This window comes from Candida margitis (genome assembly GCF_024628925.1).
Source record: "Candida margitis strain CBS 14175 chromosome Unknown scaffold11, whole genome shotgun sequence".
In the NCBI taxonomy this organism is placed as follows: Eukaryota; Fungi; Ascomycota; class Pichiomycetes; order Serinales; family Debaryomycetaceae; genus Lodderomyces; species Lodderomyces margitis.
In genome coordinates, this window is record NW_026261726.1 from 133,304 (window position 1) to 160,865 (window position 27,562).

General features: G+C 39.6%; 12 protein-coding genes across 12 annotated transcripts; 6 read left to right on the forward strand and 6 right to left on the reverse strand. All coding sequences in view use genetic code 12, as the record gives it.

Moving 5' to 3' along the window:
• Positions 1–144: 144 nt before the first annotated feature.
• CANMA_000181 (uncharacterized protein) lies at positions 145–1,761 on the reverse strand (the record flags this gene model as incomplete). Its single annotated transcript, XM_051813813.1, has 1 exon — positions 145–1,761. The coding sequence occupies one exon, from the start codon at positions 1,759–1,761 to the stop codon at positions 145–147; it is 1,617 nt and encodes a 538-aa protein (XP_051674188.1).
• Positions 1,762–4,810: 3,049 nt separating this feature from the next.
• FMP45 (Fmp45p) lies at positions 4,811–5,704 on the forward strand (the record flags this gene model as incomplete). The annotated part of the gene is made up of 1 exon (XM_051813824.1): positions 4,811–5,704. The coding sequence occupies one exon, from the start codon at positions 4,811–4,813 to the stop codon at positions 5,702–5,704; it is 894 nt and encodes a 297-aa protein (XP_051674189.1).
• Positions 5,705–7,355: 1,651 nt separating this feature from the next.
• CANMA_000183 (uncharacterized protein) lies at positions 7,356–9,689 on the forward strand (the record flags this gene model as incomplete). The annotated part of the gene is made up of 1 exon (XM_051813835.1): positions 7,356–9,689. The coding sequence occupies one exon, from the start codon at positions 7,356–7,358 to the stop codon at positions 9,687–9,689; it is 2,334 nt and encodes a 777-aa protein (XP_051674190.1).
• Positions 9,690–11,048: 1,359 nt separating this feature from the next.
• On the forward strand, positions 11,049–12,698 carry CANMA_000184 (uncharacterized protein; the record flags this gene model as incomplete). Its single annotated transcript, XM_051813846.1, has 1 exon — positions 11,049–12,698. One exon carries the CDS (start codon positions 11,049–11,051, stop codon positions 12,696–12,698), a length of 1,650 nt encoding a protein of 549 aa, XP_051674191.1.
• Positions 12,699–13,392: 694 nt separating this feature from the next.
• On the forward strand, positions 13,393–15,102 carry CANMA_000185 (uncharacterized protein; the record flags this gene model as incomplete). Its single annotated transcript, XM_051813857.1, has 2 exons — positions 13,393–13,595; positions 13,659–15,102. 2 exons carry the CDS (start codon positions 13,393–13,395, stop codon positions 15,100–15,102), a joined length of 1,647 nt encoding a protein of 548 aa, XP_051674192.1.
• A 539-nt stretch (positions 15,103–15,641) lies between these two features.
• On the reverse strand, positions 15,642–18,035 carry GLN4 (glutamine--tRNA ligase; the record flags this gene model as incomplete). The annotated part of the gene is made up of 1 exon (XM_051813867.1): positions 15,642–18,035. One exon carries the CDS (start codon positions 18,033–18,035, stop codon positions 15,642–15,644), a length of 2,394 nt encoding a protein of 797 aa, XP_051674193.1.
• A 121-nt stretch (positions 18,036–18,156) lies between these two features.
• On the reverse strand, positions 18,157–18,954 carry THG1 (tRNA guanylyltransferase; the record flags this gene model as incomplete). The annotated part of the gene is made up of 1 exon (XM_051813876.1): positions 18,157–18,954. The coding sequence occupies one exon, from the start codon at positions 18,952–18,954 to the stop codon at positions 18,157–18,159; it is 798 nt and encodes a 265-aa protein (XP_051674194.1).
• A 149-nt stretch (positions 18,955–19,103) lies between these two features.
• On the forward strand, positions 19,104–22,601 carry RPA135 (DNA-directed RNA polymerase I core subunit; the record flags this gene model as incomplete). Its single annotated transcript, XM_051813886.1, has 1 exon — positions 19,104–22,601. The coding sequence occupies one exon, from the start codon at positions 19,104–19,106 to the stop codon at positions 22,599–22,601; it is 3,498 nt and encodes a 1,165-aa protein (XP_051674195.1).
• Positions 22,602–22,637: 36 nt separating this feature from the next.
• On the reverse strand, positions 22,638–23,309 carry CANMA_000189 (uncharacterized protein; the record flags this gene model as incomplete). The annotated part of the gene is made up of 1 exon (XM_051813896.1): positions 22,638–23,309. The coding sequence occupies one exon, from the start codon at positions 23,307–23,309 to the stop codon at positions 22,638–22,640; it is 672 nt and encodes a 223-aa protein (XP_051674196.1).
• A 187-nt stretch (positions 23,310–23,496) lies between these two features.
• Positions 23,497–24,221, forward strand: CANMA_000190 (uncharacterized protein; the record flags this gene model as incomplete). The annotated part of the gene is made up of 3 exons (XM_051813908.1): positions 23,497–23,537; positions 23,595–24,099; positions 24,180–24,221. The coding sequence occupies 3 exons, from the start codon at positions 23,497–23,499 to the stop codon at positions 24,219–24,221; spliced, it is 588 nt and encodes a 195-aa protein (XP_051674197.1).
• A 67-nt stretch (positions 24,222–24,288) lies between these two features.
• On the reverse strand, positions 24,289–25,620 carry CANMA_000191 (mRNA-processing endoribonuclease; the record flags this gene model as incomplete). Its single annotated transcript, XM_051813919.1, has 1 exon — positions 24,289–25,620. The coding sequence occupies one exon, from the start codon at positions 25,618–25,620 to the stop codon at positions 24,289–24,291; it is 1,332 nt and encodes a 443-aa protein (XP_051674198.1).
• An 83-nt stretch (positions 25,621–25,703) lies between these two features.
• Positions 25,704–27,554, reverse strand: CANMA_000192 (uncharacterized protein; the record flags this gene model as incomplete). The annotated part of the gene is made up of 1 exon (XM_051813930.1): positions 25,704–27,554. One exon carries the CDS (start codon positions 27,552–27,554, stop codon positions 25,704–25,706), a length of 1,851 nt encoding a protein of 616 aa, XP_051674199.1.
• Positions 27,555–27,562: the final 8 nt, after the last annotated feature.

Genomic DNA, 27,562 nt, shown 5'->3' on the forward strand with positions numbered 1-27,562 from the left:
GTATTATGTTATTGTGACTTGTATTAAAACTAATATCGAGAGATAGAAACTATGTAGATAACACGAGAATTCGAGATTGATTAACTGAAACTATAGCAATTAAAACTTAATCGCAAGCTGAGCAAAGGTATTCTGTACTTCATCTTACTTCATTAATTTAATTAAATCTTTGGGATTAGCATAAGCTTGACTCAACCATTTGCTGTCTAATAAATCAGCGGTATTGATTCTGGCATTAGGTTGAGGATTAAGGAGTTTCAAAATATATTCACGCGAGTCGTAGTGCAAGCTCTTGAATAAATTGAGTGCTGAGTTGGATCCAGTGATTGAATGTGAGGGAATGGCTGATGAAGATGAAGATTGCGATGAGCTTGTGGTGTTGTTATTGTTGTTTGAGTTTGATTCGTTTGCGTGATGATGGTGTAGGCTGAGTCCTGATGGGTTTATTTGAGAATGACTTGAACTTCTAATTCGATTGTTGTTGTTGTTGTTGTTATTATTATTATTGTTATAGTTGTAGCTTGGCGTGTGGCGATGATTGTACAGCGAGCCAGTGAGGGTTGAAAGTTGAGGTCGTTGATTTGGTGATGTATTGATGCCACCACCGCCGCCTGATGCACCTGGACTAGTCCCACCACTAACTCCACCATTACCACCACCATTACCACCACCACATCGATTCAACTCTGCCAACAATGACTTGATTTGCTCCTGCTTATGAGGATAATTTTGAATGTATTTGAGAAATACGACATTTTTTGGGTCTTGTGAATTGGCCGACGACCACGGCGACTTCATCAAATAAATGACAAAATAACATATGCCCAAACTCCACAAATCAAGGTACTTTAAACTCTGATAACTATGGGAAGACACACTATATTGATTAATGCTAAATTCATCCAGTTGTAATTGTACTTCAATATCAAACAACTCGGGCGCTTTGAAACTGGGGGTACCGGAAATGAGAAAATGCGGATTAGTTTTAAAACTGGCAGTAATGGCATCGGTATCATTGAGGTTGAAACTGTATCCGAAATCACTAATCTTCAACACACCGTCATCATCGATAAGAATATTTTCCGGTTTTAAATCACGATGCACGATGTTGTGTTTATGAAGGAAATTTACACCGCGGACAATTTGTTTGAATAAGGTATCACGCAAATTGGGTGAGATTTCGATTTGGAACCGTCTTGATTTGGATAGAAAATCGAGCAAGTCGCCCCGTGGGTAGAATGGTAGTATTAGTGAAACTTCATTTTCCAAAAGTAGATTAGGATCTTCTTGTTGTTCCTCTTCTTGTTGTTCATGCTGCTTCCGCCTTTCATCTTCCCCTGGCTCATCCAGTTGCTGACTACTGCTTCTGCTCCTACTGGCATTCTTCAATATAGCAGCAACATCCAAAATAGGAATGATATTCTTGCAAGCTGCTGATGATTTGACATTGCGATATTCTCGCCACACGGTATTAAGATAGTTGGCATGCTCTTCGTCGGATTTCTGTTTTATTCGTTTGAGTACCACTAGTTTTGCATGGTGCGAGTCGGTGCCCTTGAAAATTATCCCATTGGCTCCTTCGTAGATTGGTTTGGATGAGGCTTTAAAATAGTCGCGGCCGATTAGGGGGAGGGTCGATAGGTCAGGGAAGTTGTTTGAGGTTGCATCAATTGATGATGATGTGGGTTGTGGGGTGGGGTTGTTGTTGTTGGTGGTGGTGGTGGTCTCATTAGATGACTTCATGTTCAAATGGCCCAACATTGTTTATAAATTAAGTGCTGATTTAGTACTTGTTGTTGTTGTTGTTGTTATTGTAAGATGTAGTGTTTGCTACCTCCTAGCATCCATCATTGGTAATAACAAAAAGAAATAGAAAAACCGTGTAATCGGTGGTGTTTGCTAAAAGATATCAAGATTGGGAGATCTTCTCTTCTTAAATTACTTTTGCTCTGTTGGGTTTTTCTATTTCTTTTTTTGTTAATTTAATTTAAAGTTAAGCGCCAATGTAAATGAAAAAAAAAAAGAAACGAAGAATGATTTGGAGTTAAGCCATTCTATAGATTAACTATTTACACTTGCCCTTTGGCTTGATAAAAGATGTCATTACTATGTATATCCTTGATGGTACATGTGTTTTTTTTTTTTTTTTTGGAGAGTTGTTGGTTAGAATAAACAGAGATCTGATGTTGAAACCCCCGCGAAACGTGCGTTAAATTTAAAACCCGTAAACCCCTACTCTTCCTCCCTCCTTAAAAAAATAAGAACTTACAGAAAAGTATCGTATGTTTATTCGGATCGAGATTCCCGATTCAATCCTCCATTTGTCCTTAAATTGGGAAACTAAAAGATCATTAATAGGTTATAGGTTTGGGCGAAAATAATCTTTTGAAAATTGGCTACTATACAGGAGCATATAAGTTCTCTCCGTCATCACCGTGTTGTTCACATGAGTTAGTTTATGAAAGGGATTATAAAAAAAGCACAGCGAGTGATCTCGAATGATGGTGGGGAGATTAATGCATGTGTGATTATTTCTTTTTTTTTTTCTTTCAGGCATCATTCTCCATTTGGTAGAAAATATTATCGGATTTAGACTGGAAGGGTTAAGTCCGAAGAGAGAAAATATATAGCAGAAAACACGTTTCTAAAGGATATACCACTTTGGTGTGATAACCTTATACTAAGTAGCTTGTTGAGTCTGAAGCTAAAAGGGGAAACAGTTTGTGAATGCATGAAAGTTTTTGGTACTTTTGGCACTCATTTTGAGACAAATTTTAATAATTTCAAACAATGTTGTCCCATTGATAAGGTCATATTAGGTTTGAAATTCATCAAATATCCCACATACCAGGTGAATCTGGTTGTAGGCAGTTTTCGTTATAAACTATATAGCGGTACAAGAGGATTGATTGTTTACACAGAAAACACAGAAACTCTGCTTTTGTTTTCTATTACATTTTTGACAGGTAACGGTATAGAGAAAGAAGGCGAGCTAGTAGATACCAGGGTTGTGCCCGTGTTTGTGCTTATAAATGTGTCATTTCACATGAGTGTTGGAAGCTTTTAGATGTGGCATATGCTATGTGATTGAATGCGCATTTTTTATGAGGAAAGGTGGAGTGTGGTTATATGTATGTGTGTATGGTTGTGGAAAAGTGGAAGAGGTGTTTTACTTAATTTGTCAATTGTCTTTCCTAATTAGGAAGGAGTTAATTACACAATTATGTTTATAGACACAAAAAACAACACATTCTTTTTCTATTATTTACTGTACTGTTACTACTATCGTAGCAATACAAAAGAAAAACGAATAAAGAATAAAGTCATGTGATATATTACGTCATAAAGTTTGAAGAGGGGTCATTTGCTATATACCATTCAGTTCGTATATATTTCAAATGTATAGAGCGCAATATAATCCTAATCGAGTAATAGAATCAGCATTCTTGATTCACCCGGATATACAGAAGTTTATATGCGATAGGGAAGACCAAACAACGACACAGAGAGAAGAAGAAGAAGTGATAAGGCCCCTTCAATTATCTCATACACACATATGACTGGGATGTAAAAGTTAATAGTAATGACATATTTTTACAGCAATACACATTTAGTAGTGACGGAGTAATCTTCGATGTGTGATGCTTTCTCAGCCTTGCTATTTTTGCTATTTTTTTTTGCTCTTTTGCATCATGTACTTCGAGGCAACAGACTGTAACATTGCCTCCCCCCTCTTTCAGCAAAGTTGAGACAGTCGGAGAATTCACTTTGTCTTGTTATTTCTAGGTTCTCCATCTCTGCCTAGACCTCTTGAGGGCTTGATCGAAATACGGATCAAGAAGTTTTTTATTTTTTTAACTGCAAAAAAGGAACAGACAATTGGAACATTTACGCAAAGAATATAGACTGGTTGGTTTCTAGACAAAGAAAAGTAAAATACAGTCAATTCTTTTTGAAGCAAGGAGGTTTTACACAACGGCTGATCATTTGATTGCTATAGGAATGGGGTTTATGCGATACAAATATGCGTATGTGTGTGTGTGAAATAGAATATGTCTAAGTGGTAGCTCTAGTAGCTTATTGTCGCATGGCTTATGGTCTAAGAAAAGGTCACACAGTCTATTTATAGGTTTTTTTTTTTTCTCTATTGTCTAGAACAACCACACAAAATTTTGATTACACTACTGTATAAGGGTTCTCTTTCTTTTTTTCTTTAAAGTACTTGCATATAGAAGGTCAGTAGGCATCTATTCCAAAGCCACTATTCTTATTGTTCTCTAAACTTGTCACTGATTGTTGTTGTTAGTAGTAGTGGCATGGTGGTGATGATGTGTCTATAGTATTAAATATAATTAATTATTACTTTGTTTGTCTAAATCGAAAATAAAAAAAATTAAAAAATAAAAAATAAAATTTAAATTTTTTTATTTTTGCTATTGCAGTAACAAAAACAAAAACAATATCATCGTACATTAATACACAATTGTATATTGTATATATATATATGCAACAGCATCATCAAAATTTCATTCTATTTTAGTCCCTATATATACATATATATATATATATATATATACATCATCAATAACAACTACAGCCAACTACACTTCTTCAATTGAATCTACCACCTATCGTAAACACTTTACTATAAAGATAACAGTACAACAACAGATAATTACCCCCTTCCTTAATCTATCATTTCCATTTTGGATACACAACAAAATATCAATTGAACTGAACTGAAATACAGGCTAATCGCTACAAAGAATTACATTACCTTCATACCACTACCACTACCACTACTACTACAATGAGAGCATTTACTATCGTTCCCATATTTTTCCTTTTAGGTTCAGCCTTGTTGTTGATTCTCACTGCCATTAATGGTGCAGGAACTTCATCCATTCTTGGTAAGTTCTACTGGTCACAAACTGATACTTCAAATATACCAGGGGCCCAATTTCAAACCACTAGATGGACTTTCTATCGGTCATGTGACGTTAAAGATGGCCACAATTACAACTGTACTAAATCTAAACCAGCTTATCCATATTCTCCCAAGGATAACTTTGGCTCTGAACTGGGATTACCCAACACTTTTGTTAGTTCAAGAGATACTTATTACTTTTTGACTCGTATTGGATGGGCATTCATTCTTGTGGCTTTGTTTTTCACTGTTGTTGCATTAGTTGTCGTTCCTTTGAATTTTTGCTTTGCCATTGGCGGAGCTTTGGCTGCCATTTCGACATTCCTTGCGTTTTTATTCACCATTACTGCCGCTTGTTTAATCACTGCTGCTCACGTCAAGGGAAGAAATGCATTTAATAACGCTGGTCACAAGTCGCGTTTGGGAGCCAAGGCATTTGGTATCTTGTGGGCCGCTGTTGCTTGTTTATTGATTACTTTTATCACTTCAATTTTGTCCGCTCTTGGCACGAGAAGAAGCAATAGAAGAAGATCAGGTTCAGGAGTCGAGGCAGGAGGTGCAGGAGGTGCTTATGGTGCCAGAGACTCGAATGTATATGCCAAGGAAAGTGATGGCGATTATGCACAAGCCAATTATGATGAATCGGCCAATAGAGGCGTTTCTGGTGTTGGTGTCACTCCAGGTGTAGCAGGACCCGGTGTGCATGATGAACCTATTTCGGATGCTTCTAAATTTAGATTCTTCAGAGTCAAGAGAGCTAAACCTGAAGAGATTTAGAATCATATATGACTCGTCGTTCTTTTTCCATGTGGATTCGAGAGATTGAAATTTTGATCGTTATTTGTGAGCAACGTCTTATCCATGTTTGAAGCATTTCATTATCAAGCAAAGCTTTGAGATTCAGTTTCCGTAAAGCTCGAAAACATTCATATTCTTATACCACAACAACCTCCCCCAAGTTAATCACCAAGTACCACTCATACCGAAGTTTATATCTTTCCCCGTTATCTTTTTTTATTATTTACCCCACCTTTCACCGTTGACAGTATTGATAATAATAATAATAATAATAATAATTTTATTTTTATTTTCATACTTTTTCATTTTAGTGCTTTAATTTTTTATACCTTTTCTTAATTTAATTAATAAATAAACCATCCATCCCGTTTTACATATTACTATCCCTATAGGGGTAGTTTGTTAATGTATCTTAGCCGATTGAACTGCGCAATTGGGGTCACTCTACTGGCGAAGGAAAATATCTCGAGAAAGGGGGTTAATTTTACCAATAGAAATGCAAGAGCAGACTACTATGTTCAGAAAAGAGCGACACAAATATTTAGAGTAATACACAGTACTTTGTCAGTGTTGAAAGTAATATCCAATTAGCTTTCACTAGTTTTACAGGTTTAGTTTAACGCATTGAGATAAAGAATGATTATTTAACCCGTTAAAAAATGTCAAGTAATCCACAGTTGTGAACTTCTTTTAAGAACCCCAATTGCGGCCCGCTCTACCTTGTCATCTCTACCTGTTTATGACTCTGACTCTACCAGAGTTATATAACAAAAAGCAAACATAAATCTTCAATCTTCAAAGCTGTAACTGAGGGGTAACAGAAACTACAAAGGGGCCGAAAAAGATAAATTGACAGTGGCATATCAGAAAAAAAAGGTTCTAGACACTTTACTAACCAGTACCATGCTTTGTGCGTCTTCTTTAAAACATAGAGTTTGTATATATTTTGTGGCTGGGGGTGGGGGTGCGGAGAGGAGGGTTTCTCGGTATTTTCTGTTTCTCTCGTAAAACCAGTCGTAAAAGATTTTAGTTTGTTATGCGAAAAGCGCAAAAAAAGATTAAAACAAAAGAAGCAGACTCATTAACCACAAAAAGCATAAACCTTATTGTTGTTTCCTTAATATTTTCTTTCCTCTCATATTGGACTGAGACCCCCTTGCGTAGCTCTCGAAGATTGTCTGTTTCTACAGGATTAAGCAAAGCGCATTTCATTATATAGATTTTATTTCTTTTATTTTTTTCTGTTTGTTCTTTATCGCCACAAACACATACAAACATTTTGGCAAAAAAGACGTCTTTTGACGCTCTCAATGGAAAGCACCGTAATCGTCAAGGGAAGAAAAGAGAATAGTACGTGGAATCGGCCAGTGGGATCATTCTAGCTCAATAAAATGAAGCTTTTCATGTAGAGATGTAAAAGAACGAGAGGTAATGCCTTTGTCTCTTTTTGATTTTGTTTTTGCAACTCTGGTGAGTAGGATATTTCCCATACACAAATATAGATTTCAATAATCCCATATTTTTTTTCTCTATTTACCTCCAGAATCATCAACAAGCCAACTATCCACTGCATAACGAACTTGACCTGTGTATTCATTTTACAGAGGGTGATTCCATATCCTCCAAAACCATGTCGTCTTTTGATACCGAAAACATGCTTGATTTCCAATTCCATGACGATCTATTCCCCCAATTACATTCCCAACACCAGCAAACCTTGACCAATTTCAGCCATAACAATAATCATCATAGTGGAAGTAACAACAACAACATGTATAATAGCGGAGCTCAGGGATACACTAATGGAAATGGTTACTTTAATCAACATCAACCTGACCTGAGACCGAATTCAAATCATCATCTACCAAGACAAAGGTCTCGTCATGGAATCAGTTACTCCCGTTTGTTGTTGTCTGATATATTGAACTATGATATCCAAGCCGCTGTGGAGCAAGATCACCAACAAACTAAAGCAAGATACACTCAGCAAATGCACAAAAAATCGTCATTTTATCAGAGTATGCTGCATGAACAAGATGAGTCGCAGCCAATTTCAAAAGAATACACCAGTAAGTACAAACGGAACGACTTTATTGTTGATTATGATGGTGACGATCACGAGTTGAGTGAGTTGTACAATACTCAACCTATTGCAAAAGTGGGCGAATCAGACCAATCGTTTACCGCCATCACTTCATCTCCAGTACGTGATGATTTGTTAAAGATATTCCAAGACGTTGACCAAGATAAAAACAACGATATTAAAACTCCTCACAATGTTGATGACGAGGATGATTTGTATTATGATTACTACGACCATGGGTTTGACGCTACTTCATCTGATACAATATCTCCCGAATCTTGCATGAATGGGTATATGAAGTTTATAATTGACTCGTCTCAAGCACCAACAACATTTGATTTCAACGAACCTTTTGAAGCATCAAAATCCAACTCAACATCAAGCAGGGTTGATGACCTTGTTAGTGTGCCCAGTCCCAAACAAGAATTGACGCATGATCAAGTGATTCGTTTATTTGAAGAAACTTGTAAAGAGATTGATGAATGGAAGCTGAATTCGGAATTTGATTCTTGCTACAATAGAGTGAGATTGCACCCTATTAGAACCATTAATGGGTATTCCAGCGGATTCAACACCATTACTAATGGCAAGTATGAAACAAATTCAGGTGAAGGGCTCTCTCCAGTTGATGAAACATTAAAGGCCAGTCCGAAAACCTCATTCCTTGATAATGGGAATAATCCAGTCGTTAAATTTAATCCTGCTGAAAGCGATGGTCAGCCCCCACCATTGATTTTCCACAATGATTCCTTTGATGACTATGAAGATCAAGATGAAGAAGATGAAGATGACGATGGTCAGGCCAATAAGGACTCCGATTATACCCACAAGGCATCACTACCTGCATTTGTCAAAGGAGCTAATAGTGCCACTACAATCCTCAGCCCAACTAAACGATCATCATCAGTCAGCTCATTGAAATCAGACCAATCGCACTTGTCATTCAATCAAGCACAACTAAACATCAGCTCAACATCAAGTTCACCTTTGGAAAAGTCAAACAATTCATCAGGCACTTCAACTCCAGGCAGCAGACGTCGTGGCAAAAATAGGATCAAATGTATAAACAGCTCCAACAGTCAAAAAAGTCTTCAAAAGAACTTGTTCAAGAATCCATCGAGCGTGCCCAAGATTGATTTTAGTCAAATTGCAGTTGAATCCACTCCCGACGTTGAATATTCAAAGCTGTTGTCATCTGTATCAGCAAAGGTCCCCAGTCCATTCCATTGTTCTCAATTGATTGAAAAATTAATTGCTCCACTTTTCGATACCCACACATGCCTGATTCAACGCACATTGTACCTCCGCAACAACTTTGATGTGATTTTTGCCAAACAAGGACTCCAAGGTGAATACGACCTCTCATACAATACCAATTTCAAAAAAACATCTTATGAAGCCCAATTCATCTTGACGAGAGTCGACCCTAAAAATGGCAAACCGGACAACACCACGCGTGCTGGACTCTGCCCATATTGCGAATCAATTGAATTCTTTGGCTTGAAAAACTCATCATATGGTAATCATTTGGCTTATAAACATGGCATTCTCACCAATGGGAAATCAGTGCCCGATCCCAAATATTATGGACTCTACCAGTTCAAAAAGGGCGAATACGACGAGCCCGAGAAAAAGAAGCGCAAGACCAATGCCCACATGTTGGAACGTGAGGGGGTATTGTGCACCGATTGTTGGCAGATTTTAGAAGTCAATTGCACGTCAAGGTCATCTATTTTGGGACATTATCTTCGTCATTATCGAGACTCGCACGTAGGATACAAGAAGGACAACAAACTAGACAGTAATGATATTAATCAGATGGATGATGAAGGATTAGATGATGATCCTGACGTATTGGAGTTTATTAGCCAATGGCAGTAGTAAATCGATCGGGGGGGGAATTTGAAGACTAAAATTTTTATTGCATTGTTCAAAAATTTTGCGGGGTCAATCCGTTTTTTGAGCTTCTGACATTACCCGTTGGTACTGTACACTTTGTATTTCTTTTTGAAACCATTTGCATTTGCTAGATACATGTATATTGAATGTTGTAATTTATATCTTTGTAAAAGAAGAGCTGGAGATGTAGAATGATGTGGCGAGTGTTTTCTGGTGTTGACTGGAAAAATGTTTATCAAAACACCTTTGCAAAGCATTATTGTATTGAACAGTATGTGATCTACGAATCATATATGCAAGGGTAATGAAAGGGGATCTCAAGATCAAACAGTCTTGGATTCATACCAGGAGCTGCTGTTCCAAGCACTCACATGTGGATCAAAAGGTGTGATATCAGAAAAGCATCAGGACTGTGTGGACAACTCAACAAATCGACTACTCAAGGAGTGAACCTTGCCATGTGATGATCAAAATAACAGCTCTGAGGATCGATTCTACGACATCTACGATGGTGAACCACACTTCAATACGTCAAAGATATTGGCTGCATCAGAAATATGACCTCCCCGGTACAGGTATTGGTTCTGAACGGCGATTTTCAACAAGTGAAAAGCTCCCTCTGGAAGTTTGATTTAAGCAAGTCTGCACCAGTTTTGGTCGCTTTCATATCTCTCGGTTTTAATTTGCTGTCGTCGCTTAAATGTAAATCTGAGATAAGGTGTTTAAAATGACGGTGGTGAGCCACAGTTTGTGCAAATTTAGCCAATTTATTGATTGATGCAACAAAACACCACAGTTTAAGACAATAGCAAAAGCAAGCAAATTATTTACATCGAATAGGTAAATTCAAAACCGCCTTAATAAGTGGCTAAGGAAGTTGTAAATCTGTGGATGTGTTTGTTTCCTGCACGACTGGCCACAAAGCTGCGCAAACATGTGGAGGTGATTATAGAAGGCAACTTTTGTCAGCTGTCAAAGACAAGTCTGACAGAAAGAAGCTTGGCATGCGCAAATGAAGAGTATACGTGGTGTAAACTGAGCTCAGCAGCTGGGTATGTCAACACCAAATCTTTCTTGTATTATTATCCAGTCAGTTTGGTTTCACCTCGTATCTCCACCTCGCACTACTTAAATTGCAAAAAACAATAATTAAGGTTTGTATATATAACAATGAGCCTCTGCAAAATGAATTAATTTGCAGGAAGCTTTGCCCTGATCTATGGGACACATTGCATTATTGTTGACAGAACAATGTCAGGCTTTAGTGAAAGCTCTATAAATGTAGCACACTTTCCACAAATGTCTAAACTAGTCTCCTCTCACCGCTCATCCACCGCCAATATGTTTAAAGAAGTAAAAGATCCAAACTCTACAGTCGACGTTGTCACCGAACAATCCGACGTTGAGTCGTTAAACTTTTCCCAGTTCTCAAAGGAAGATATCGAGGATGCTAACCACATCTTTCACCACGAAAACAGATTGAGCTCGAAGTTGAATGCTCGATTGATCTCCATGATCGCTTTGGTTGCCGTCATTGGAACAGGGTTGTTCCTTTCGAGTGGAGGTACACTTCACACTACTGGTCCGGTGGGTATGCTTATCTCCTACGTCTTTGTGGGAACGGTTGTTGCAGCCTCGCAAATTTGCATAGCCGAGGTGTCTTGTTTGTACCCGGCTACATCCTCCTTTGTTGCCCACGCCGAGCATTTCGTCGACAAGTCGTTAGGTTTCTCCATGGGTGTGATTGACATTTACTCGGCTGTGATTCCGAGCGAGTTGGCTGCTGTCGCTGTCATCATGACGTACTGGTCAGATATCAATCCGGCGCTTTGGATATCAATTTTTGGGCTAGTGATTGTTTCTGTCAACTGTTACAACGTCAAGTGGTATGGGGAGGTTGAGTTCTTCTTTGGGTTGTTGAAGATCTTATTGTGTGCTGGTTTGATTTTGACGGGGTTGATTATTGACTTGGGTGGAGTGTCAGGACAACAACGACTTGGATTTCACTACTGGAAACACCCCGGTCCGTTTGCAGCTAAATATGCTACTGGTTCGTTGGGCAAGTTCTTGGGCTTTTGGAAGTCAGTCAACTCAGTTGTGTATGCTTTTGGCAGCATCCAGTCCATCTCGATGTTGGCGGGCGAGACGGAGCACCCCAGAAGAGCTATATACCGCGCTGCCAAGAGGGTATTCTACAGAGTGTTTTCATTGTACATCATGATGGTGTTTATCTTGACCATGATTGTTCCATATGACGATCCAGTAATTGCTAAACCTAGTGGTACCGCTTCGGCTTCGCCCTTTGTGAGGGCAATCTCATTGGCCGGTATCAAGGTGTTGCCCCATATTATCAACGCTGTTGTTTTGACGTCTGCTTTGTCTGCTGCTAACTTGGGGATAATCAAAGCCAGTCGGACGTTGTATGCTTTGGCAGGAAAGAGGCAATTACCGAAGGTCTTCTTGAAGGTGAACCGTCATGGTTTGCCTTATGTAGGAGTCACCTTCGCATCTTGTTTCTTACCCTTGGCTTACCTAAGTGTAAGCAACACCTCTGCCAATGTGTTCAGTTGGTTTCAAAATATTTCTAGTTCAGCGATATTATACAACTGGATCGTCATAGCTGCTAACCACATCGCACTCCACAGAGCTTTAGACGCACAAGGCTTTTCAAGAAAAAACCTCCCCTATACATTCATTGGAGGCAGATACGCTGGTTTCTACTCGTTGTTTTTCTCCATCATTTTCTTATTAACAGGCGGTTTCCCGGTGTTTATTCACGGGTACTGGGACTTTGCCACATTTTTTAGCTCCTACTTTGTCATTCCGTTGGGATTGGTGTTGCTTGTGTTTGCAAAGATATTCTTCAAAACGCACTACATCAGACCAAGCGAAGTCAAGTTGAAGCCGTTGTTGTATGATGTACAGAACAAACCGGAGCCAGACTTCCCAAAGTTGAGAGGTTGGCGGTTGTTTACGTTGTTGTGGGGTTAGAAAGCTTTGGCTCAGTTTTACTCTTTTGCAGATTTTATAGTTTTATTTCGATTTTTGACAGATTTTAAACAAACTTCCATTGTAAACTGCAAATTGATTTGGCCGGTGTATGGCACAAAGCTGAAATGTTCTGGAGCCACACTTTGAAAAGGATTTCAACAAACCACAGTATTCGCCTTCACGCAGAGACTCTAATATGCTTTTTGCGGTTTTTCAGTTAGTGCAAATAATCAACCGTATTAGAGCCACGAGCTCGGTATGGAATCTATGATTGGCTTTATTGGATTGAGGGCTGTATGCATCCAATGAAAAAGTTGGCAGAGGGCATAGTCTGGCAAGTAGCACAATATTTGGCGCTGGATTTTTAACTATATAATTGAGCTTTATTCCACTGAAACAGATTGGGGGACAAGGATCGCCCCTTCCCCCAGACATTGTGGTAATTCGATTAAAAAGTGCTTTTATTGCGAAAAGCCAATTTACACTTTTTTAATTCTTGGCGGTGAATACAGCCTTTGTTTTGCAAATGGTGTGCTCAAACTCTGTCACAGTTTTAGCCTGGCAGACAGTAATGCCACGATTTGTACACAATGAAACGGTTGACGCCCTAGATACTCCAGCTCTTTAGTGTTTATCTATATATAGAGACTAGTTCTGCTGAGTTTTCCCCTACAACTTAGCCATAAAACCAAACATGTCCAAAGATCAGAAAGACCAAAAGTTTCAAGTCGATGTCGTTGCTGACGCTTCTGATACTGAGTCTTTGAATTCAAAATACTCTAAACAAGATATAGAGGATGCCAACGGAATTTTCCACCACGAGAACCGGTTAAGTTCAAAATTGAATGCCAGATTAATCGGTATGATTGCCTTGGTTGGAGTGTTTGGCACTGGATTGTATGTAAAAACGAATTCGATTGTTTAATGGGAGTGTCTTGTATACTGACTAACGTTTCATAGATTTCTTTCCAGTGGTGGTACATTGCATACTACCGGCCCGGTAGGTATGCTTCTTGGTTACATTCTAGTTGGTAGTGTTGTTGGGGCGTCTCAGGTTGCATCGACTGAAGTTGCATGTTTGTACCCAGCCACGTCATCATATGTGGCCCATGCCGAGCACTTTGTCGATAAAGCCCTTGGATTTGCCATAGGCATAGTCAGCACATATTCAGCAATAGTGCCTGGCGAGTTAGCAGCCGTATCCGTTATCGTCACCTACTGGACAGATATCAACCCTGCGTTGTGGATATCCATCTTCGGGATTGTCATCATAGCCACAAATTGCTACAACGTCAAATGGTATGGCGAGATTGAATTCTTTTTCGGGGTATTGAAGCTCTTGTTGTGCGCTGGATTAATATTAACTGGGTTGATCATCGACTTGGGCGGTGTACCAGGCCAAGAGAGGTTGGGCTTCCATTATTGGAAGACACCTGGACCATTTGCTGCCAAATATGCTACTGGATCCTTGGGTAAGTTTTTGGGCTTCTGGAAAGCTGTTAATTCCATCGTTTACGCTTTCGGTGGTGTGCAGTCTATTGCGATGTTAGCTGGTGAAACCAAATACCCAAGAAGGGCAATACATCGTGCTGCAAAGAGGGTGTTTTTCAGAGTGTTAATTATCTACCTCGTGATGGTGTTTATATTGTCGTTGATTGTGCCGTTTGATGACCCTGTTATTGCCAAGCCTAGTGGTACTGCTTCGGGGTCGCCATGGGTTAGGGCAATCTCGTTGGCGGGTATAAAGGTGTTGCCGCATATTATAAATGCTATCGTCCTAACATCGGCATTGTCTGCGGCAAACTTGGGGATCATAAAGGGGAGCAGAACGATTTATGCCCTTGCTATAAAGGAACAATTACCAAAGGTGTTCTTAAAAGTGAACAAGAATGGTTTACCCTACGTTGCTGTTATATTTTGTTCGTCCTTTTTACCCTTAGCATATTTAACGGTGAGTAATACTTCGGCAAACGTATTTAGTTGGTTTCAAAGTATTACCTCTTCCGTTTTGTTATGTGACTGGATTGTGATTTCGGTGAACTACATTGCCATGTTGAGAGCTTTGAAAGCACAGGGCTACTCCAGGAAGGACTTGCCTTACACCTTTGCCGTCGGCGCGTATTCCGGCTACTATTCGTTGTTCTTTTCGACTTTGTTCTTACTAACTGGAGGCTTTCCTGTTTTCATTCACGGCTATTGGGATTTTGCCCAGTTCTTCAGTGCCTACTTTGTCATCCCATTGGCTTTGGTGGTTTTTGTTTTCGGCAAACTATATTTCAAGACCAAGTTGTTGACACCGACTGAGGTTAAGTTGAAGCCGTTGTTTTACGACGTTGAGAGTAGACCCGAGCCTGCATTTGCGAAGTTAAAGGGATGGGACTGGGTCGCTTTGTTATGGGGTTGAACACGTACGTTGTATTAGAGTAGTATTTAGAATATATATATCGAGTTATCTAGAGATGCCTTGTAGATGGCTCTACTTACTGGTGCCGTATTTTGAAGTGGGTTTGCCTTTCCTCCACATCAACTCTGTAGTGACCCTTTTCTTTCAAAGTGAAATCTTACTTTGACATGCTCCTGCTTCTTCCTGGTACTCCCCTATCAGGGCCTATTTCTTGACAACATCAACACATCTACGTCCTTCACAGACTTTGCATCCCGGAAATGACAAGTACTCAGTATCCTTTCTTGGTCTCTTCTTGCGAATAATGTTACCTAGTTCAATTTGCTTCTCAAGAGAGTCGTATCCATTGATTTCTAAGTGAGGTATTCAGTTGTAACCCGGATGGATGTGTATATGAAACAACTTCATCTTGGGGTGAAGAAACCAGGTCGCCAATGCTGTTATCTTTTGACAGTTTCTGTGTTTTCTTTTTTGGTGCCGCTCTATTGTTTTGCGCAATTTCACAAAAGCCGAATACTTCATATACATCTAAACAAAGTCTACTTATTAGCATCTTCTTTCAAAGTTACAATTCTATTCAAAACCAAAGCATCATCTTTCGAGTCCTTGTCGACACAGAAATACCCTTCTCTTAAAGCCTGGAATCGAATGGTATGATTACCCTTATCCTCTTTAATATTAAATTGTGAATCTGGAATAGTCAAATTCATGGGAGACTTGACAACTATTTCTTCAAAATTGGATTCAATTACAGCATTGGTCAAAACATCCTCACTAGCAGGATTGATATCAGCAAGATAACCATCAGGATGACCGGCAGGGTTTTCAGAATTGAAGAGTTGGTTATAAATACGGACCTCCTTAACCAGGATGCAATTGTTGACAGGCACCCATTGAATATACGTTTTTGGTTTTTTTGTTGCTTGGGCGCTATCGTAATCAACATGAACAATAGTCTTGCCATGGACAGTTTCGACAGATTTAAAAATGATATTGAATGGAACTTTCAACAACCCAACTGGCTGTCCTGGGGCTAAACGATAGTACTCTTTATCAGCAGGTTCATCTCTAACATCACCACGGTCGATGTAAACACGATTAGTAAATTTCAATTTTCTATTGCCTAATGAGTTGACGTCTTTACCTGGCTTGTAAGGAATTTCCACCTCCAATTCAAAGTCATCTGCTAAATTATCAATATGAACTTCAACTGGATTCAAGACTAAAAACAACCGAGGGGTGGTTTGATCGAGGAATTGACGTACGGCACTTTCAAACCTGGTAGTTTGGATGTTCGTAGTTGATGTAGTGACCCCCAATGTATTTATAAACGACAAAATGGCACCCGGTGGTATACCTCTTCTCTTGATCGCTTCCAAGGTATAAATTCTAGGATCATCCCACCCTCTAACGTATCCTTCGTTTACTAGTTTGGCAATTTTCCTCTTTGACATAATTGTACCAGTCATGTTCAACCTTCCATATTCACGTTGGGCTGGTCTATATACATGTAAACTGTCGCACAACCACTCGTAAGATTCCCTGGATAAGACAAACTCAGTGGTACATAACGAGTGGGTAATGTTTTCCAAAGAATCCACTAAACAATGAGTGAAGTCATAAGTAGGGTATATCTTCCATTTGGAACCGGTACGGTGATGTGGCTTATTCAATACTCTGTAAGCAACTAAGTCCCACATTTGTGGTGAAGGACTAGTCAAATCTTGCTTCATACGTAAGGTGGCCTCACCAGTTGCATATTTTCCTTCCTTCATGGCTAAGAATTCAGCCAAGTTGTGTTCAATTGATTGAGATCTATGTTCACAAGCAAATCTTTCACCACCCATCGAACCATCTTCACGCTGACCACGACCTAATTTAACCTGTTCAGGTGTGCAATGACAAATATAAGCTTTATCTAATTTGATAAGTTCAACTGCCAATTGAAACAATTCATCGAAATAATCGGAGGAGTAGGTGATCTTCCACGGTTCATAGCCCAACCAAGCCACCATCTCCTTTATAGATTCGAAATATTTTGCTTCCTCCGCTTCAGGATTAGTATCGTCAAACCTTAAATAACAATTACCTTTGTGATACTGAGCAAATCCAAAATTTACCATGATGGCCTTTGAATGTCCAATGTGCAAAAATCCATTTGGTTCAGGGGGGAAACGAGTGTATACCTGTCCCTTGATGAATTCACGATGGGCTTTTAATAATTCGGGGTATTTTTGTGGCTCTTCCCCTGCCTTATGCAAGTCGCCGAGAAAACCCTCCGAAAACATGGATCTTTCCTTTTCCGGCTCTGGTTTGGCAGTCGCGACTGTTGCAGCTGCGGCAGCCACTGGCTTCTTTTTCTCTTTCTTTTTCACATCTCTTTCATCCTTAGGGCCCAACCGAGCCAAAAACAAGTCATCAAGTACTGGTTTAAATAAATTAGGTGGCGCCCACTTCAAAGATGGTTGCGCTTTCACTTCAGACATGACTTTAGGCAAGACGGAATATCTTTCGGTTTCCAATTTGTAACTGATTGTGTCAAGATATTTACCAATCTCTTCTCTGACTTGTGGTTCCCCAATTTCAACACCTACACCAGTTGCTTCATTAAAGTCATTTTGATTTGGTGATGCTTCAGATTGCAAGTGTTTAATCCCCTCCGTGATTTGCAAATTAGTCTTTATTTCGTCATTATTGATTCCACTGATTAAATACTCGACATTAGGGATTGGCTTCCCATTCTTATTTTCCAATACTGCCAACTGGTGTAACAATGTCAATTTTTTCTCGTCAGTGTATGTGTCAACCGATGACTTTGTCAACACCGATTGTAACAATCCAGCTACTTTCTTGTTCTTGGCAATATCCTTTGACTTTTTCTCATCAAACCCAACGTTACTAAACAATACAATCAATTCTTCTTCTGACGACATGGCTGATTGGAGACCTTACTAGAGGAAATGGAAGTAGCAAAAAAAAAAAAATTCTATTCTGCTTTACTTTAATTTAAATTAATTTGCCTTTACTAAAAGAATTTATGCGCACATCACTTTTCTATTCACTTAACCACGGACGTGACTCCCACCATGAGTCATCATTAATAATATCTACATGATACAGCTTTATCTCTGCTTTTCTTCTAACTTTGTCTTCTCTTTGTTTCTGTCTGGAACTAAGATCACTTTTGGGAGCATAATTAACAAGCTCTCGTACCAAGATTGTCCCCTTTTTGAATATCTCCAATTCATTATTATAGTTAATGCCACACTCTTTGAATAATATTTCATTCTTATCGGACGATACAGTACCCATTAGTCTTTGTTCGGATTCTTGTGGGGTTAGGCCAAGTTTCACTAAACTCCAGAAGGCAGTATTGTATAGATTGTTGATGTGACAATCCACTTGTCTCCAGCTGAAATAGTCCCTTACAACTTCAAAGTGGGGGTAGACCACTGCCCTTGCATCAAACGTTGGTATCATTTCCTCCAGAATTGGGTTTTCACCAAATTCCAAGTTCCAATAGAACATATAATAGGTTGACATCAAGCTAGCAAAGAGGGTACACAATTTCATTTCTCTCCTCTCATACAATTCACATTTTCTTCGTAACAAAAAACTGTATTCGTCCGAGTCTCCATAGGCCATGCAAACATCGCTATATCTCTCCATTACTTTCAAAGCGGTCTTGTTCATAACCCTCAATGCTCGTATATCATTTGGCTTTTCAAAGCCATAATACTGGGAAAACTTGTGGAATCCTTTGCCATCTACACGTATCACAATGTATGTCTCCGGTAGTAGATAATTCTCCCTTTCAAACGCTTTCACGTATTCATACTTGGAATTAGCCATGCTTGGTGAAAAGATATTGGCATTATTCTTTTGTGCAACCTTAAACAAACAAAAAAAAAGTCATCTCAACTCATTTCTGAAGAAAAAAATGAAAAAAAAAAAATTAAAACCAATCTACATACCACCCCTTCTACTTCACAGACCACTACATGACGCAAGCACAGTTTCGTACTCTAGAAAGAGAAAAGAGGTTTCAAAATCCTCCCAAAGATAAATCAGCCTACCCGCTATTAGAGAATGCGGTGGCACCCCATATCGGATCCTTCAATGCATTGACCGAGGGCGAAGATGATGGGTTGTTAAATATGGCAGTCAAAGACATTGGATCAAAGACCATCTTTGATTCCAAAGAGACTGATAGATTGGGCAACAAGTTGAACATTAGGGTGGAATCGGTATCAATAGCGAAGCCAAGCGTTCCATCAACAGACAAACTATCCATAAATAGAAAGACATTCCCAAGTGAGTGTCGTGAGAGAATGACCACGTACAAAGCGAGATTGATGTTGAATGTCACTTGGTGTGTAAATGACGGCGAAGAGCAAAGTGAAATTAGAGAAGCAGGGCAGATTCCCATCATGTTGAAATCGAATAGATGCCATTTACAAAAGATGTCCCCAAATCAATTGGTTGAGGCAAAAGAGGAAAGTGACGAGTTAGGAGGATACTTTATCGTTAATGGTATCGAAAAATTGATTCGTATGTTGATTGTCCAGCGAAGAAATCATCCCATGGCAATCATTCGACCTTCCTTTGGTAATAGAGGTGCCTCGTACACGAAATATGGTATCCAAATCAGATCGGTCAGACCAGACCAAACTTCACAAACAAATGTATTACACTATCTTAATGATGGTAACGTCACATTTAGGTTTTCGTGGAAGAAAAACGAATATTTGGTACCAGTTGTCATGATATTGAAAGCTCTTGTTGAAACAAATGACCGAGAAATTTTTGATGGAATAGTTGGTCATGATGTTGAAAACTCCTTCTTGACTGATCGTTTGGAGTTATTATTGAGAACATTCAAAGCGTACAATTTGCATTCACAACAGGAGACATTGGCATATTTGGGTGACAAGTTCAGAGTGGTTTTTGGAGCAACACCCGATGTGTCCGATATTGAAGTAGGAAGAGAAGTCTTGAGACGTATTGTTCTTGTTCATTTGCCAAACAACGAAGACAAGTTCCGCATGTTGTTGTTTATGATCCGTAAGTTGTACTCATTGGTAGCAGGGGACTGTGCCCCAGATAATCCAGATGCTACGCAACATCAGGAAGTATTGTTGGGAGGATTCTTATATGGTATGATTATTAAGGAAAAGATCGATGAATATTTACAAAATTTCAAACTTCAAGTGCAATCAGATATAAACCGTGGCGTTGGTGTTAACTTTTCAGATCGCAAGTACATCACCCGAGTATTTTCAAGAATCAATGAAAATATAGGTCAAAAATTGCAGTACTTTTTGTCAACTGGTAATTTGGTTTCACAATCTGGTTTAGATTTACAACAAGTTTCTGGTTATACTGTTGTGGCGGAAAAGATTAATTTCCATCGTTTTATTTCCCATTTCAGAATGGTCCATAGAGGTTCGTTCTTTGCCGAGTTGAAAACCACCACCGTTCGTAAATTATTACCTGAATCGTGGGGATTTTTGTGCCCAGTTCACACTCCCGATGGATCTCCATGTGGGTTATTAAATCATTTGTCGCATAAATGTATTATTTCCACTACTGCATCTGATGTGTCGCAAGTTCCTGCTGCCTTGGCTCAGCTAGGTGTGTCGCCAGCCAATGCATTTGCCGCAGGCCCAGATTTATGCTGTGTACAATTAGACGGTAAGATTGTTGGTTGGACCACTCACGAACAGGGTAAGATTGTAGCTGACACATTGCGGTTCTGGAAAATTGAGGGCACTCATGGATTACCATTGGATTTGGAAATTGGGTATGTCCCTCCATCAACCAAAGGTCAATACCCAGGTTTGTACCTCTTTGGTGGTCATTCTAGAATGATGAGGCCCGTAAAGTACTTGCCTTTGGGTAAGCAAGATATTGTTGGTCCTTTCGAACAAGTATACATGAACGTTGCAGTAACACCAGAAGAGATTGAAAATAATGTTCATTCACACGTTGAATTCTCACCAACCAATATCTTATCCATTTTGGCTAATTTGACTCCATTCTCCGACTTTAATCAATCTCCAAGAAATATGTACCAGTGTCAGATGGGTAAGCAGACAATGGGTACTCCCGGTACTGCTTTGGTACACAGATCGGATAACAAATTGTATCGTTTGCAAACTGGTCAAACACCAATAGTCAAGGCCAACTTATATGATGACTATGGAATGGATAATTTCCCCAATGGTATGAATGCAATTGTTGCGGTCATCTCCTACACTGGTTACGATATGGATGATGCGATGATTATCAACAAGTCGGCAGATGAGAGAGGTTTTGGATATGGTACTGTTTACAAAGTGGAAAAAATTGACTTATCACAATCGAGAAGAAGAGGTGATCCGATTACCCAACATTTTGGCTTTGGTGAAGATGAATGGCCAGAGGCATGGAAGACGAAGCTAGATGATGATGGGTTTCCTTTAGTCGGGGTCAAAGTGGAAGAAGGTGACCCAATTCTTGCCTACTATGATGACACCCTCGGAAAGACCAAAGTAAAAACATATCACTCGTCCGAACCAGCATATATCGAAGAAGTAAAATTACTCGGTGATGATGCGGGTGATAACGAGGGTCAGCAAGTCACCATCAAATATAGAATCACAAGACAGCCTATAATTGGTGACAAATTCTCCTCCAGACACGGTCAAAAGGGTGTTTGTTCGAGAAAATGGCCACAAATAGATATGCCTTTTAGTGAAAGCGGTATGCAGCCTGATGTTATTATCAATCCACATGCGTTCCCATCACGTATGACAATTGGTATGTTTGTGGAATCGTTGGCGGGTAAAGCGGGTGCCTTGCATGGTGTTGCGCAAGATGCCACTCCTTGGAAGTTTAGTGAGTCCGATACTCCGGCAGATTACTTTGGAGAGCAATTGTTAAAAGCAGGTTACAATTTCCATGGTAATGAGCCAATGTATTCCGGTGCTACGGGTGAGGAATTGAGATGCGACATTTATATTGGATGTGTTTACTATCAAAGATTAAGACATATGGTGAACGACAAGTTCCAAGTTAGATCGACTGGTCCTGTTAACTCGTTGACCATGCAACCTGTCAAAGGTAGAAAGAGATCAGGGGGTATTCGTGTTGGTGAGATGGAAAGAGATGCGTTGATTGGTCACGGTACTGCATTCTTGTTGCAAGATAGATTGTTGAATTGTTCAGATTACACACAAACTTCGATATGTAAATCATGTGGCTCAATACTAACTACACAAACTTCGGTTCCTAGAATTGGATCAATGGCAAGTATAAGGTGTAGAAGGTGTTCTGTTAGATTAGATAAATATGATGGTTATGCCGAAGATGCAGATATTTGGGAGGACGGCCATGGTGTTAAGTTTGTGGGAGGTGATGATACAACCACTGTTGCCATCCCATTTGTGTTGAAATACTTGGACAGTGAGCTTTCGGCTATGGGTATCAAGATGAAATACAATGTGGAACCAAAGTAATAGACGTTAATAAAAGCTTAGATCTATAAAAAATCTCTATGAACCGAGTATGAGGACATTGGTAAGCTTAGAATTTTCAACAATGTACCTTGCATTTTGCAAATCACTACCATCAGCACGCTCAATTGCCTCTTGCTCGGTTTTAGCAATGCCGGCGTCCAAATGGCGTTTGATGATCCGTGATCTTACTATTGATTCAGGAGTTGAAATGAACCAAGTGTCATCAACAAAGGAACTGATATCATTCCATCCTTCATCTTTAAGCGACGTATAGTTCCCTTCGATAATCACTATCGCCACAATTGGGTCAATCACAATATCATTCTCGACGGGATCTTTTAACCTATGATCAAATGATGGAGCTTTTACTGTGATATTCTTGTTCTTCAATTGCGCCACCAATTTGACAAATGCCTTTGAGTTGAACGTAAAAGGAGCTCCTCTTCGTCTGATTGCCTCTTCAGCATCAGGCATCGATTGCAACTCCGATCTGTACAAGTGAAATCCATCCTGGGAAAGGACCATGGTGGGCGCAACTTGTTTTGTCAACTCAATCGCCATTTGACCTGCAAATGTAGTCTTTCCTGCTCCGGGGACCCCAGCAAAGGAGATAAGGAACCTACTTGAATCATTCTGATGGTACTGTTGTTTTACCCTATTGACAAGTTGTTGCCACTGCTGGTCGCTTATTGTCAATTGATTGGTCATACTTGGATAGACCAAAAAAAAAAAGGGGTTTGTATCATTTGGTCTAAAACGTTTCAATGTATGATTTACCTGCACAATGGCACTTTAAGGCAATTGATTTTCTACAACCAAGTCATTGCATCTATGGAATTTCATATGATTACAAGCGGCTCATCTGTGGCTTTTACTTGACCAACTTTGAGAAGGTATGGTTGGAAGAATTGAACGAACAGGATTTGACCAAGAAAGGTAAGGAATTGGGAATCGACGGGTTGACCAATGACAAATTGATTTTGATGTTGGAAGCTTTGGTAAAGAATTGGGAATCGACGGGTTGACCAATGACAAATTGATTTTGATGTTGGAAGCTTTGGTAAAGAATATTTCTCATAAGATCACCTTCCAAAACTGCGGTGACATCATTGCACAGCTTGATTTGGACTTTTCCTGGAGCTTTGAATTGAAGAAGCAAGAGCCAGAGATGTCAATAACGTTCTTATGTAAACTAAATTGTCAACAGTTTGTGAACAACACATACCTACAGTATGAAATAAACCAATTCAAGCACGTATTGGATGCCAAGGATTCTTACGTAAAGTTTTTGGAATTGAACTTTAAGCAGACCCATGGCGAACAACTAATAAGACAGTACAAGAAAAACAACAAAGAGGTGCTTCGATTCATCACCACGTTTGACCAGAAAGAGTGGGAACAAGAGGTGAAAGCCGGTTTTCAGAAGCAAAGATATCAAAACCAAAGTTTAGAAGATGTTATTAGGCGTGATATTGAAAAAGCAGTTGCGACTACGTGGGTCTGCAATGAAAGAAATACGCTACCGGTAAAAAAAGAAGGATCGCAGGAGTTGGAACAGCCAATTGACTCTCAACTTAGCCGGACTTCCAAGCCAGCTTCCAATGGTACACCCACTACTAGTCACAAGCGATCACAAAGTCTGTCACCAAAGCGCTCTTCAAAACGCAAGAAAATTGGTCAGCTTTAATCAAACCTGCGACGCTAACTCCTTCCATCTAGCTATGAAAAGATCTAATACTTCGTTTTCTTGTTCATTCATTATCCCATGATACAACACTTTCAACACCGCAGACCAAAAGTCGACAAATTTCCCTGCATTCTCCGTCGTTGGTTCATCAACGTATACTGGTATTTTCTTCAGTCGCCTACCTTCCCCCACCTCTTCAAATGGCACAAATCTTCCTGGCATAGCTTTAAAGTACTGCTGAAATACGGAAAGCCAAAATCTAATCAACAATTGGCTACATTGAAGCAAATTGACAACGTTTTCCTTTTTATAGTCACGTATTAGGTCAATATCTTCTTGGTATTCTGCCACCATACAGTGGTGTAAAACACTAAATAGTAGCGTTTGGACCTCTCGATAAATCAAAGCCAGAGGAGAAGCCCCTGGGTTTGTAGTCGTTAAGTTAGCAACTTGGGTAATTTCTGGCGCAATAAACCCCGGTTGTATAGATGAAGTACCAGAGCCTGCAACTGGCTTATACTTTGCTTCGCGGTGCCCAAACCTCGACATGCTCTCTTCCATAATCTTTTGTCCAATCAACTTCGCCTCCATACCTGTCCTAAAACTGACTGTTAAAATCTCATGAGCTAAAGCCTTGGTGCAAAGGTTTTTATCATTTGATAATAGAACGATGAGGTGTTGGGAATAATATTCCTGGAAGTATAAACAACAATCGAGAATGGCATCATCTTTTGTCAAATCCTTATTTATTCTTTGGCTTAATTTTTGTCCCTTGACGACGCCCAGACTATTAGCAAGCTGGTTATATATCCAGTCATTGGCCCATCTGGCAAAGTTTTTTACTGATTCATTACTTGAATCATCATTCTCCAACTTATTTGAATTTTTCAATCCGTCCAACTCTTGGATTACATATACGGGGATTATGATCTTTATACCAAAGTCGTTGGCTAATCTCGCGAGCTCGTCGAGAATGGTTAGGTGGGAAATGCAGAAATTTGTATCGATAATCAAGAATGATATATTTCCACCGACTAGTGTAAAATCAGGAGCCTGCTCTATATTCATATCCACGTCATCGTCGTAGTAGTTTACATTTCGCAGTTGACTGACGTATGATGTTATCAAATCAACTTCCTTTTCGTTGTCCATGGGGACCATCTCGATGTCTTCATCATGATCTTGGTTTTCAACTGCTGCTTGAACTTTGTCATCTATGGTTTTCAATGTGTATTCAACTGGACGTTTGTCTTGGTTGTTCCCAGAGGTAATTACCTTGTTTGAGTCTTTTTCAGATAGTCCTTGACTCGAATATATGGACGGTAGAACCATTAGTGACGGCATATGAGTTTGCAACAACTTTTTCGTGTTCTGAAAGTGGCGCGAAATAAATTTACCAAGGACTTTTATTAGATCTACAATACTTCCAATATAAACTCAAAAACACTAACAAAAAGACTGAGGAATATAATGATAATCAACATCCAAGTTATTCGGTTGGTATTCTTCTCGTTCATGCTATCAGTGACGATATCGGAAAACTCCAAAAATACTTTACACCGATCATTCAACACCTGGACTCTCTGGTCAATCTCCAAATACTCCCTTACAGCGTTGTATAGAGGATGCAATGCAGGCTCAAAGGACCAGAAGAAATCGGGAGTATCCAATATCGAACTGGACAAGTTGACATCGACGCGCAATTTGAATAACTTGCCTGACTTCTTCAATAATTGGTTCCGCTTTAACCCCAATCGTCCCGTCAATGCCAACTTCTTGGGGAGTTTACTTATCAGGTGCAAGATATTAACCATTCTGCTCTCAAATAAACCTAATTTTGTCAGCTGAGCTATTGCATGAGACATTGTGAGTTTTATTAGATGATCACTAGATCGTAAAGTGATCATATCATTATATATCCTAGGTCTGTGTATGTCTCTATCATACTCAAAGTGGAACTCCTCAGTCTCAATATCTTGCTCGTCGATGGGGTTTATGAGAAGTTCCTGCTCCGCAAATGCTAAATCAGCAAGAATATTCTTTTCGTGAACTTCGGAAAAGTTCCAAAACACAACAACACCATATGCTAAAACAAACATTTCAGCATGGTGCTTAGAAACATCCGACAGGTTATGTACAGATGACAGCGAGCTGTGGATCTCCACTGATCTTTTGTTGGGGCTTTTGTCACTCTTGGCACTTCTTGAGTCTGCACTATCTCCATCATCGCTGATTCTTGATTCATCCAATGGAGGAGCAAAAAATTGCGGCTCACTAGGATCAAAAGGGCTGCTGTTATCAAAATTCTCCAACTCTGGGTCCATCGAGTAATTGTTAGCATCTTCAGGGGTTTCCACTCCAGAATAATATTCATAAAGATGGTCAGTTTGCTCCGATTTATTAATCATCTTTTCCATATGCTTATTTTTGGCCTGTAGTTTGATGGAATTATTCGATTTGACACGTAACCCATCGGTTCCTGGTAGCAATGGCAATGTATATGGCACGTACAACGCTTCATCATATAACCTTGGCTTTACCTCGTGGTTTTTTCTCAAAAATTTGGCAACAGATGCTAGGTTGAATTCTTCGCAAATAAAGTAGGCAGTCATTCGACTAAACTCCTGTGCTCGCTTCTCCTTTGGCATTAGTTCTGCTCTTGACCGAGAAATTTGTGCCTGTATATCCAAACTACTATCAAGAGGTTGTATCAAACGATCTTCATTGCCTGAGCTTGGTGGAGGCGATCCGCCGTGCCTTTGCTCATCGGGTATCAATACCAACTTTTGTGAGGTTTTTGACGTCCTCGATGGTAATGACTGTGATAGTTTCGGTATGCTTCTAATATTCCTTCTTGACTCGGGATTAGAAGGGCTTATAATAGGAGGTGGTGGAGGTGACGATGAGCCACTATTATCGTAGTTTCGACTCGGGCCCAACTTTGATGGAAACCTACTCTGACCCGATGGGATATCACTGGAATTGCTTAGCAACTTGTCAACTGAGATGTCGGTATATTTATTTCTAAATGCTAATCGTTTCAGCAAGGCGTTTTGATGTTGCTGTTGCTCGAAACTATACGACGACTGGTGTTGCTGCTGTTGGCGTTGTTGTTGCTTTCTGAAACTGTGCCCTGCAAATGGAGCTCTAGCCCCCTTGACTTGATGACTCCGTGCATCGGTAACCAAAATAGAAGGAGACCGTTTGGCTGTTGGCCTATTCAATTCAGGAAGCGGTGATCCAGCTCGTGGTTGATTGTTCGACATTGTAGTTG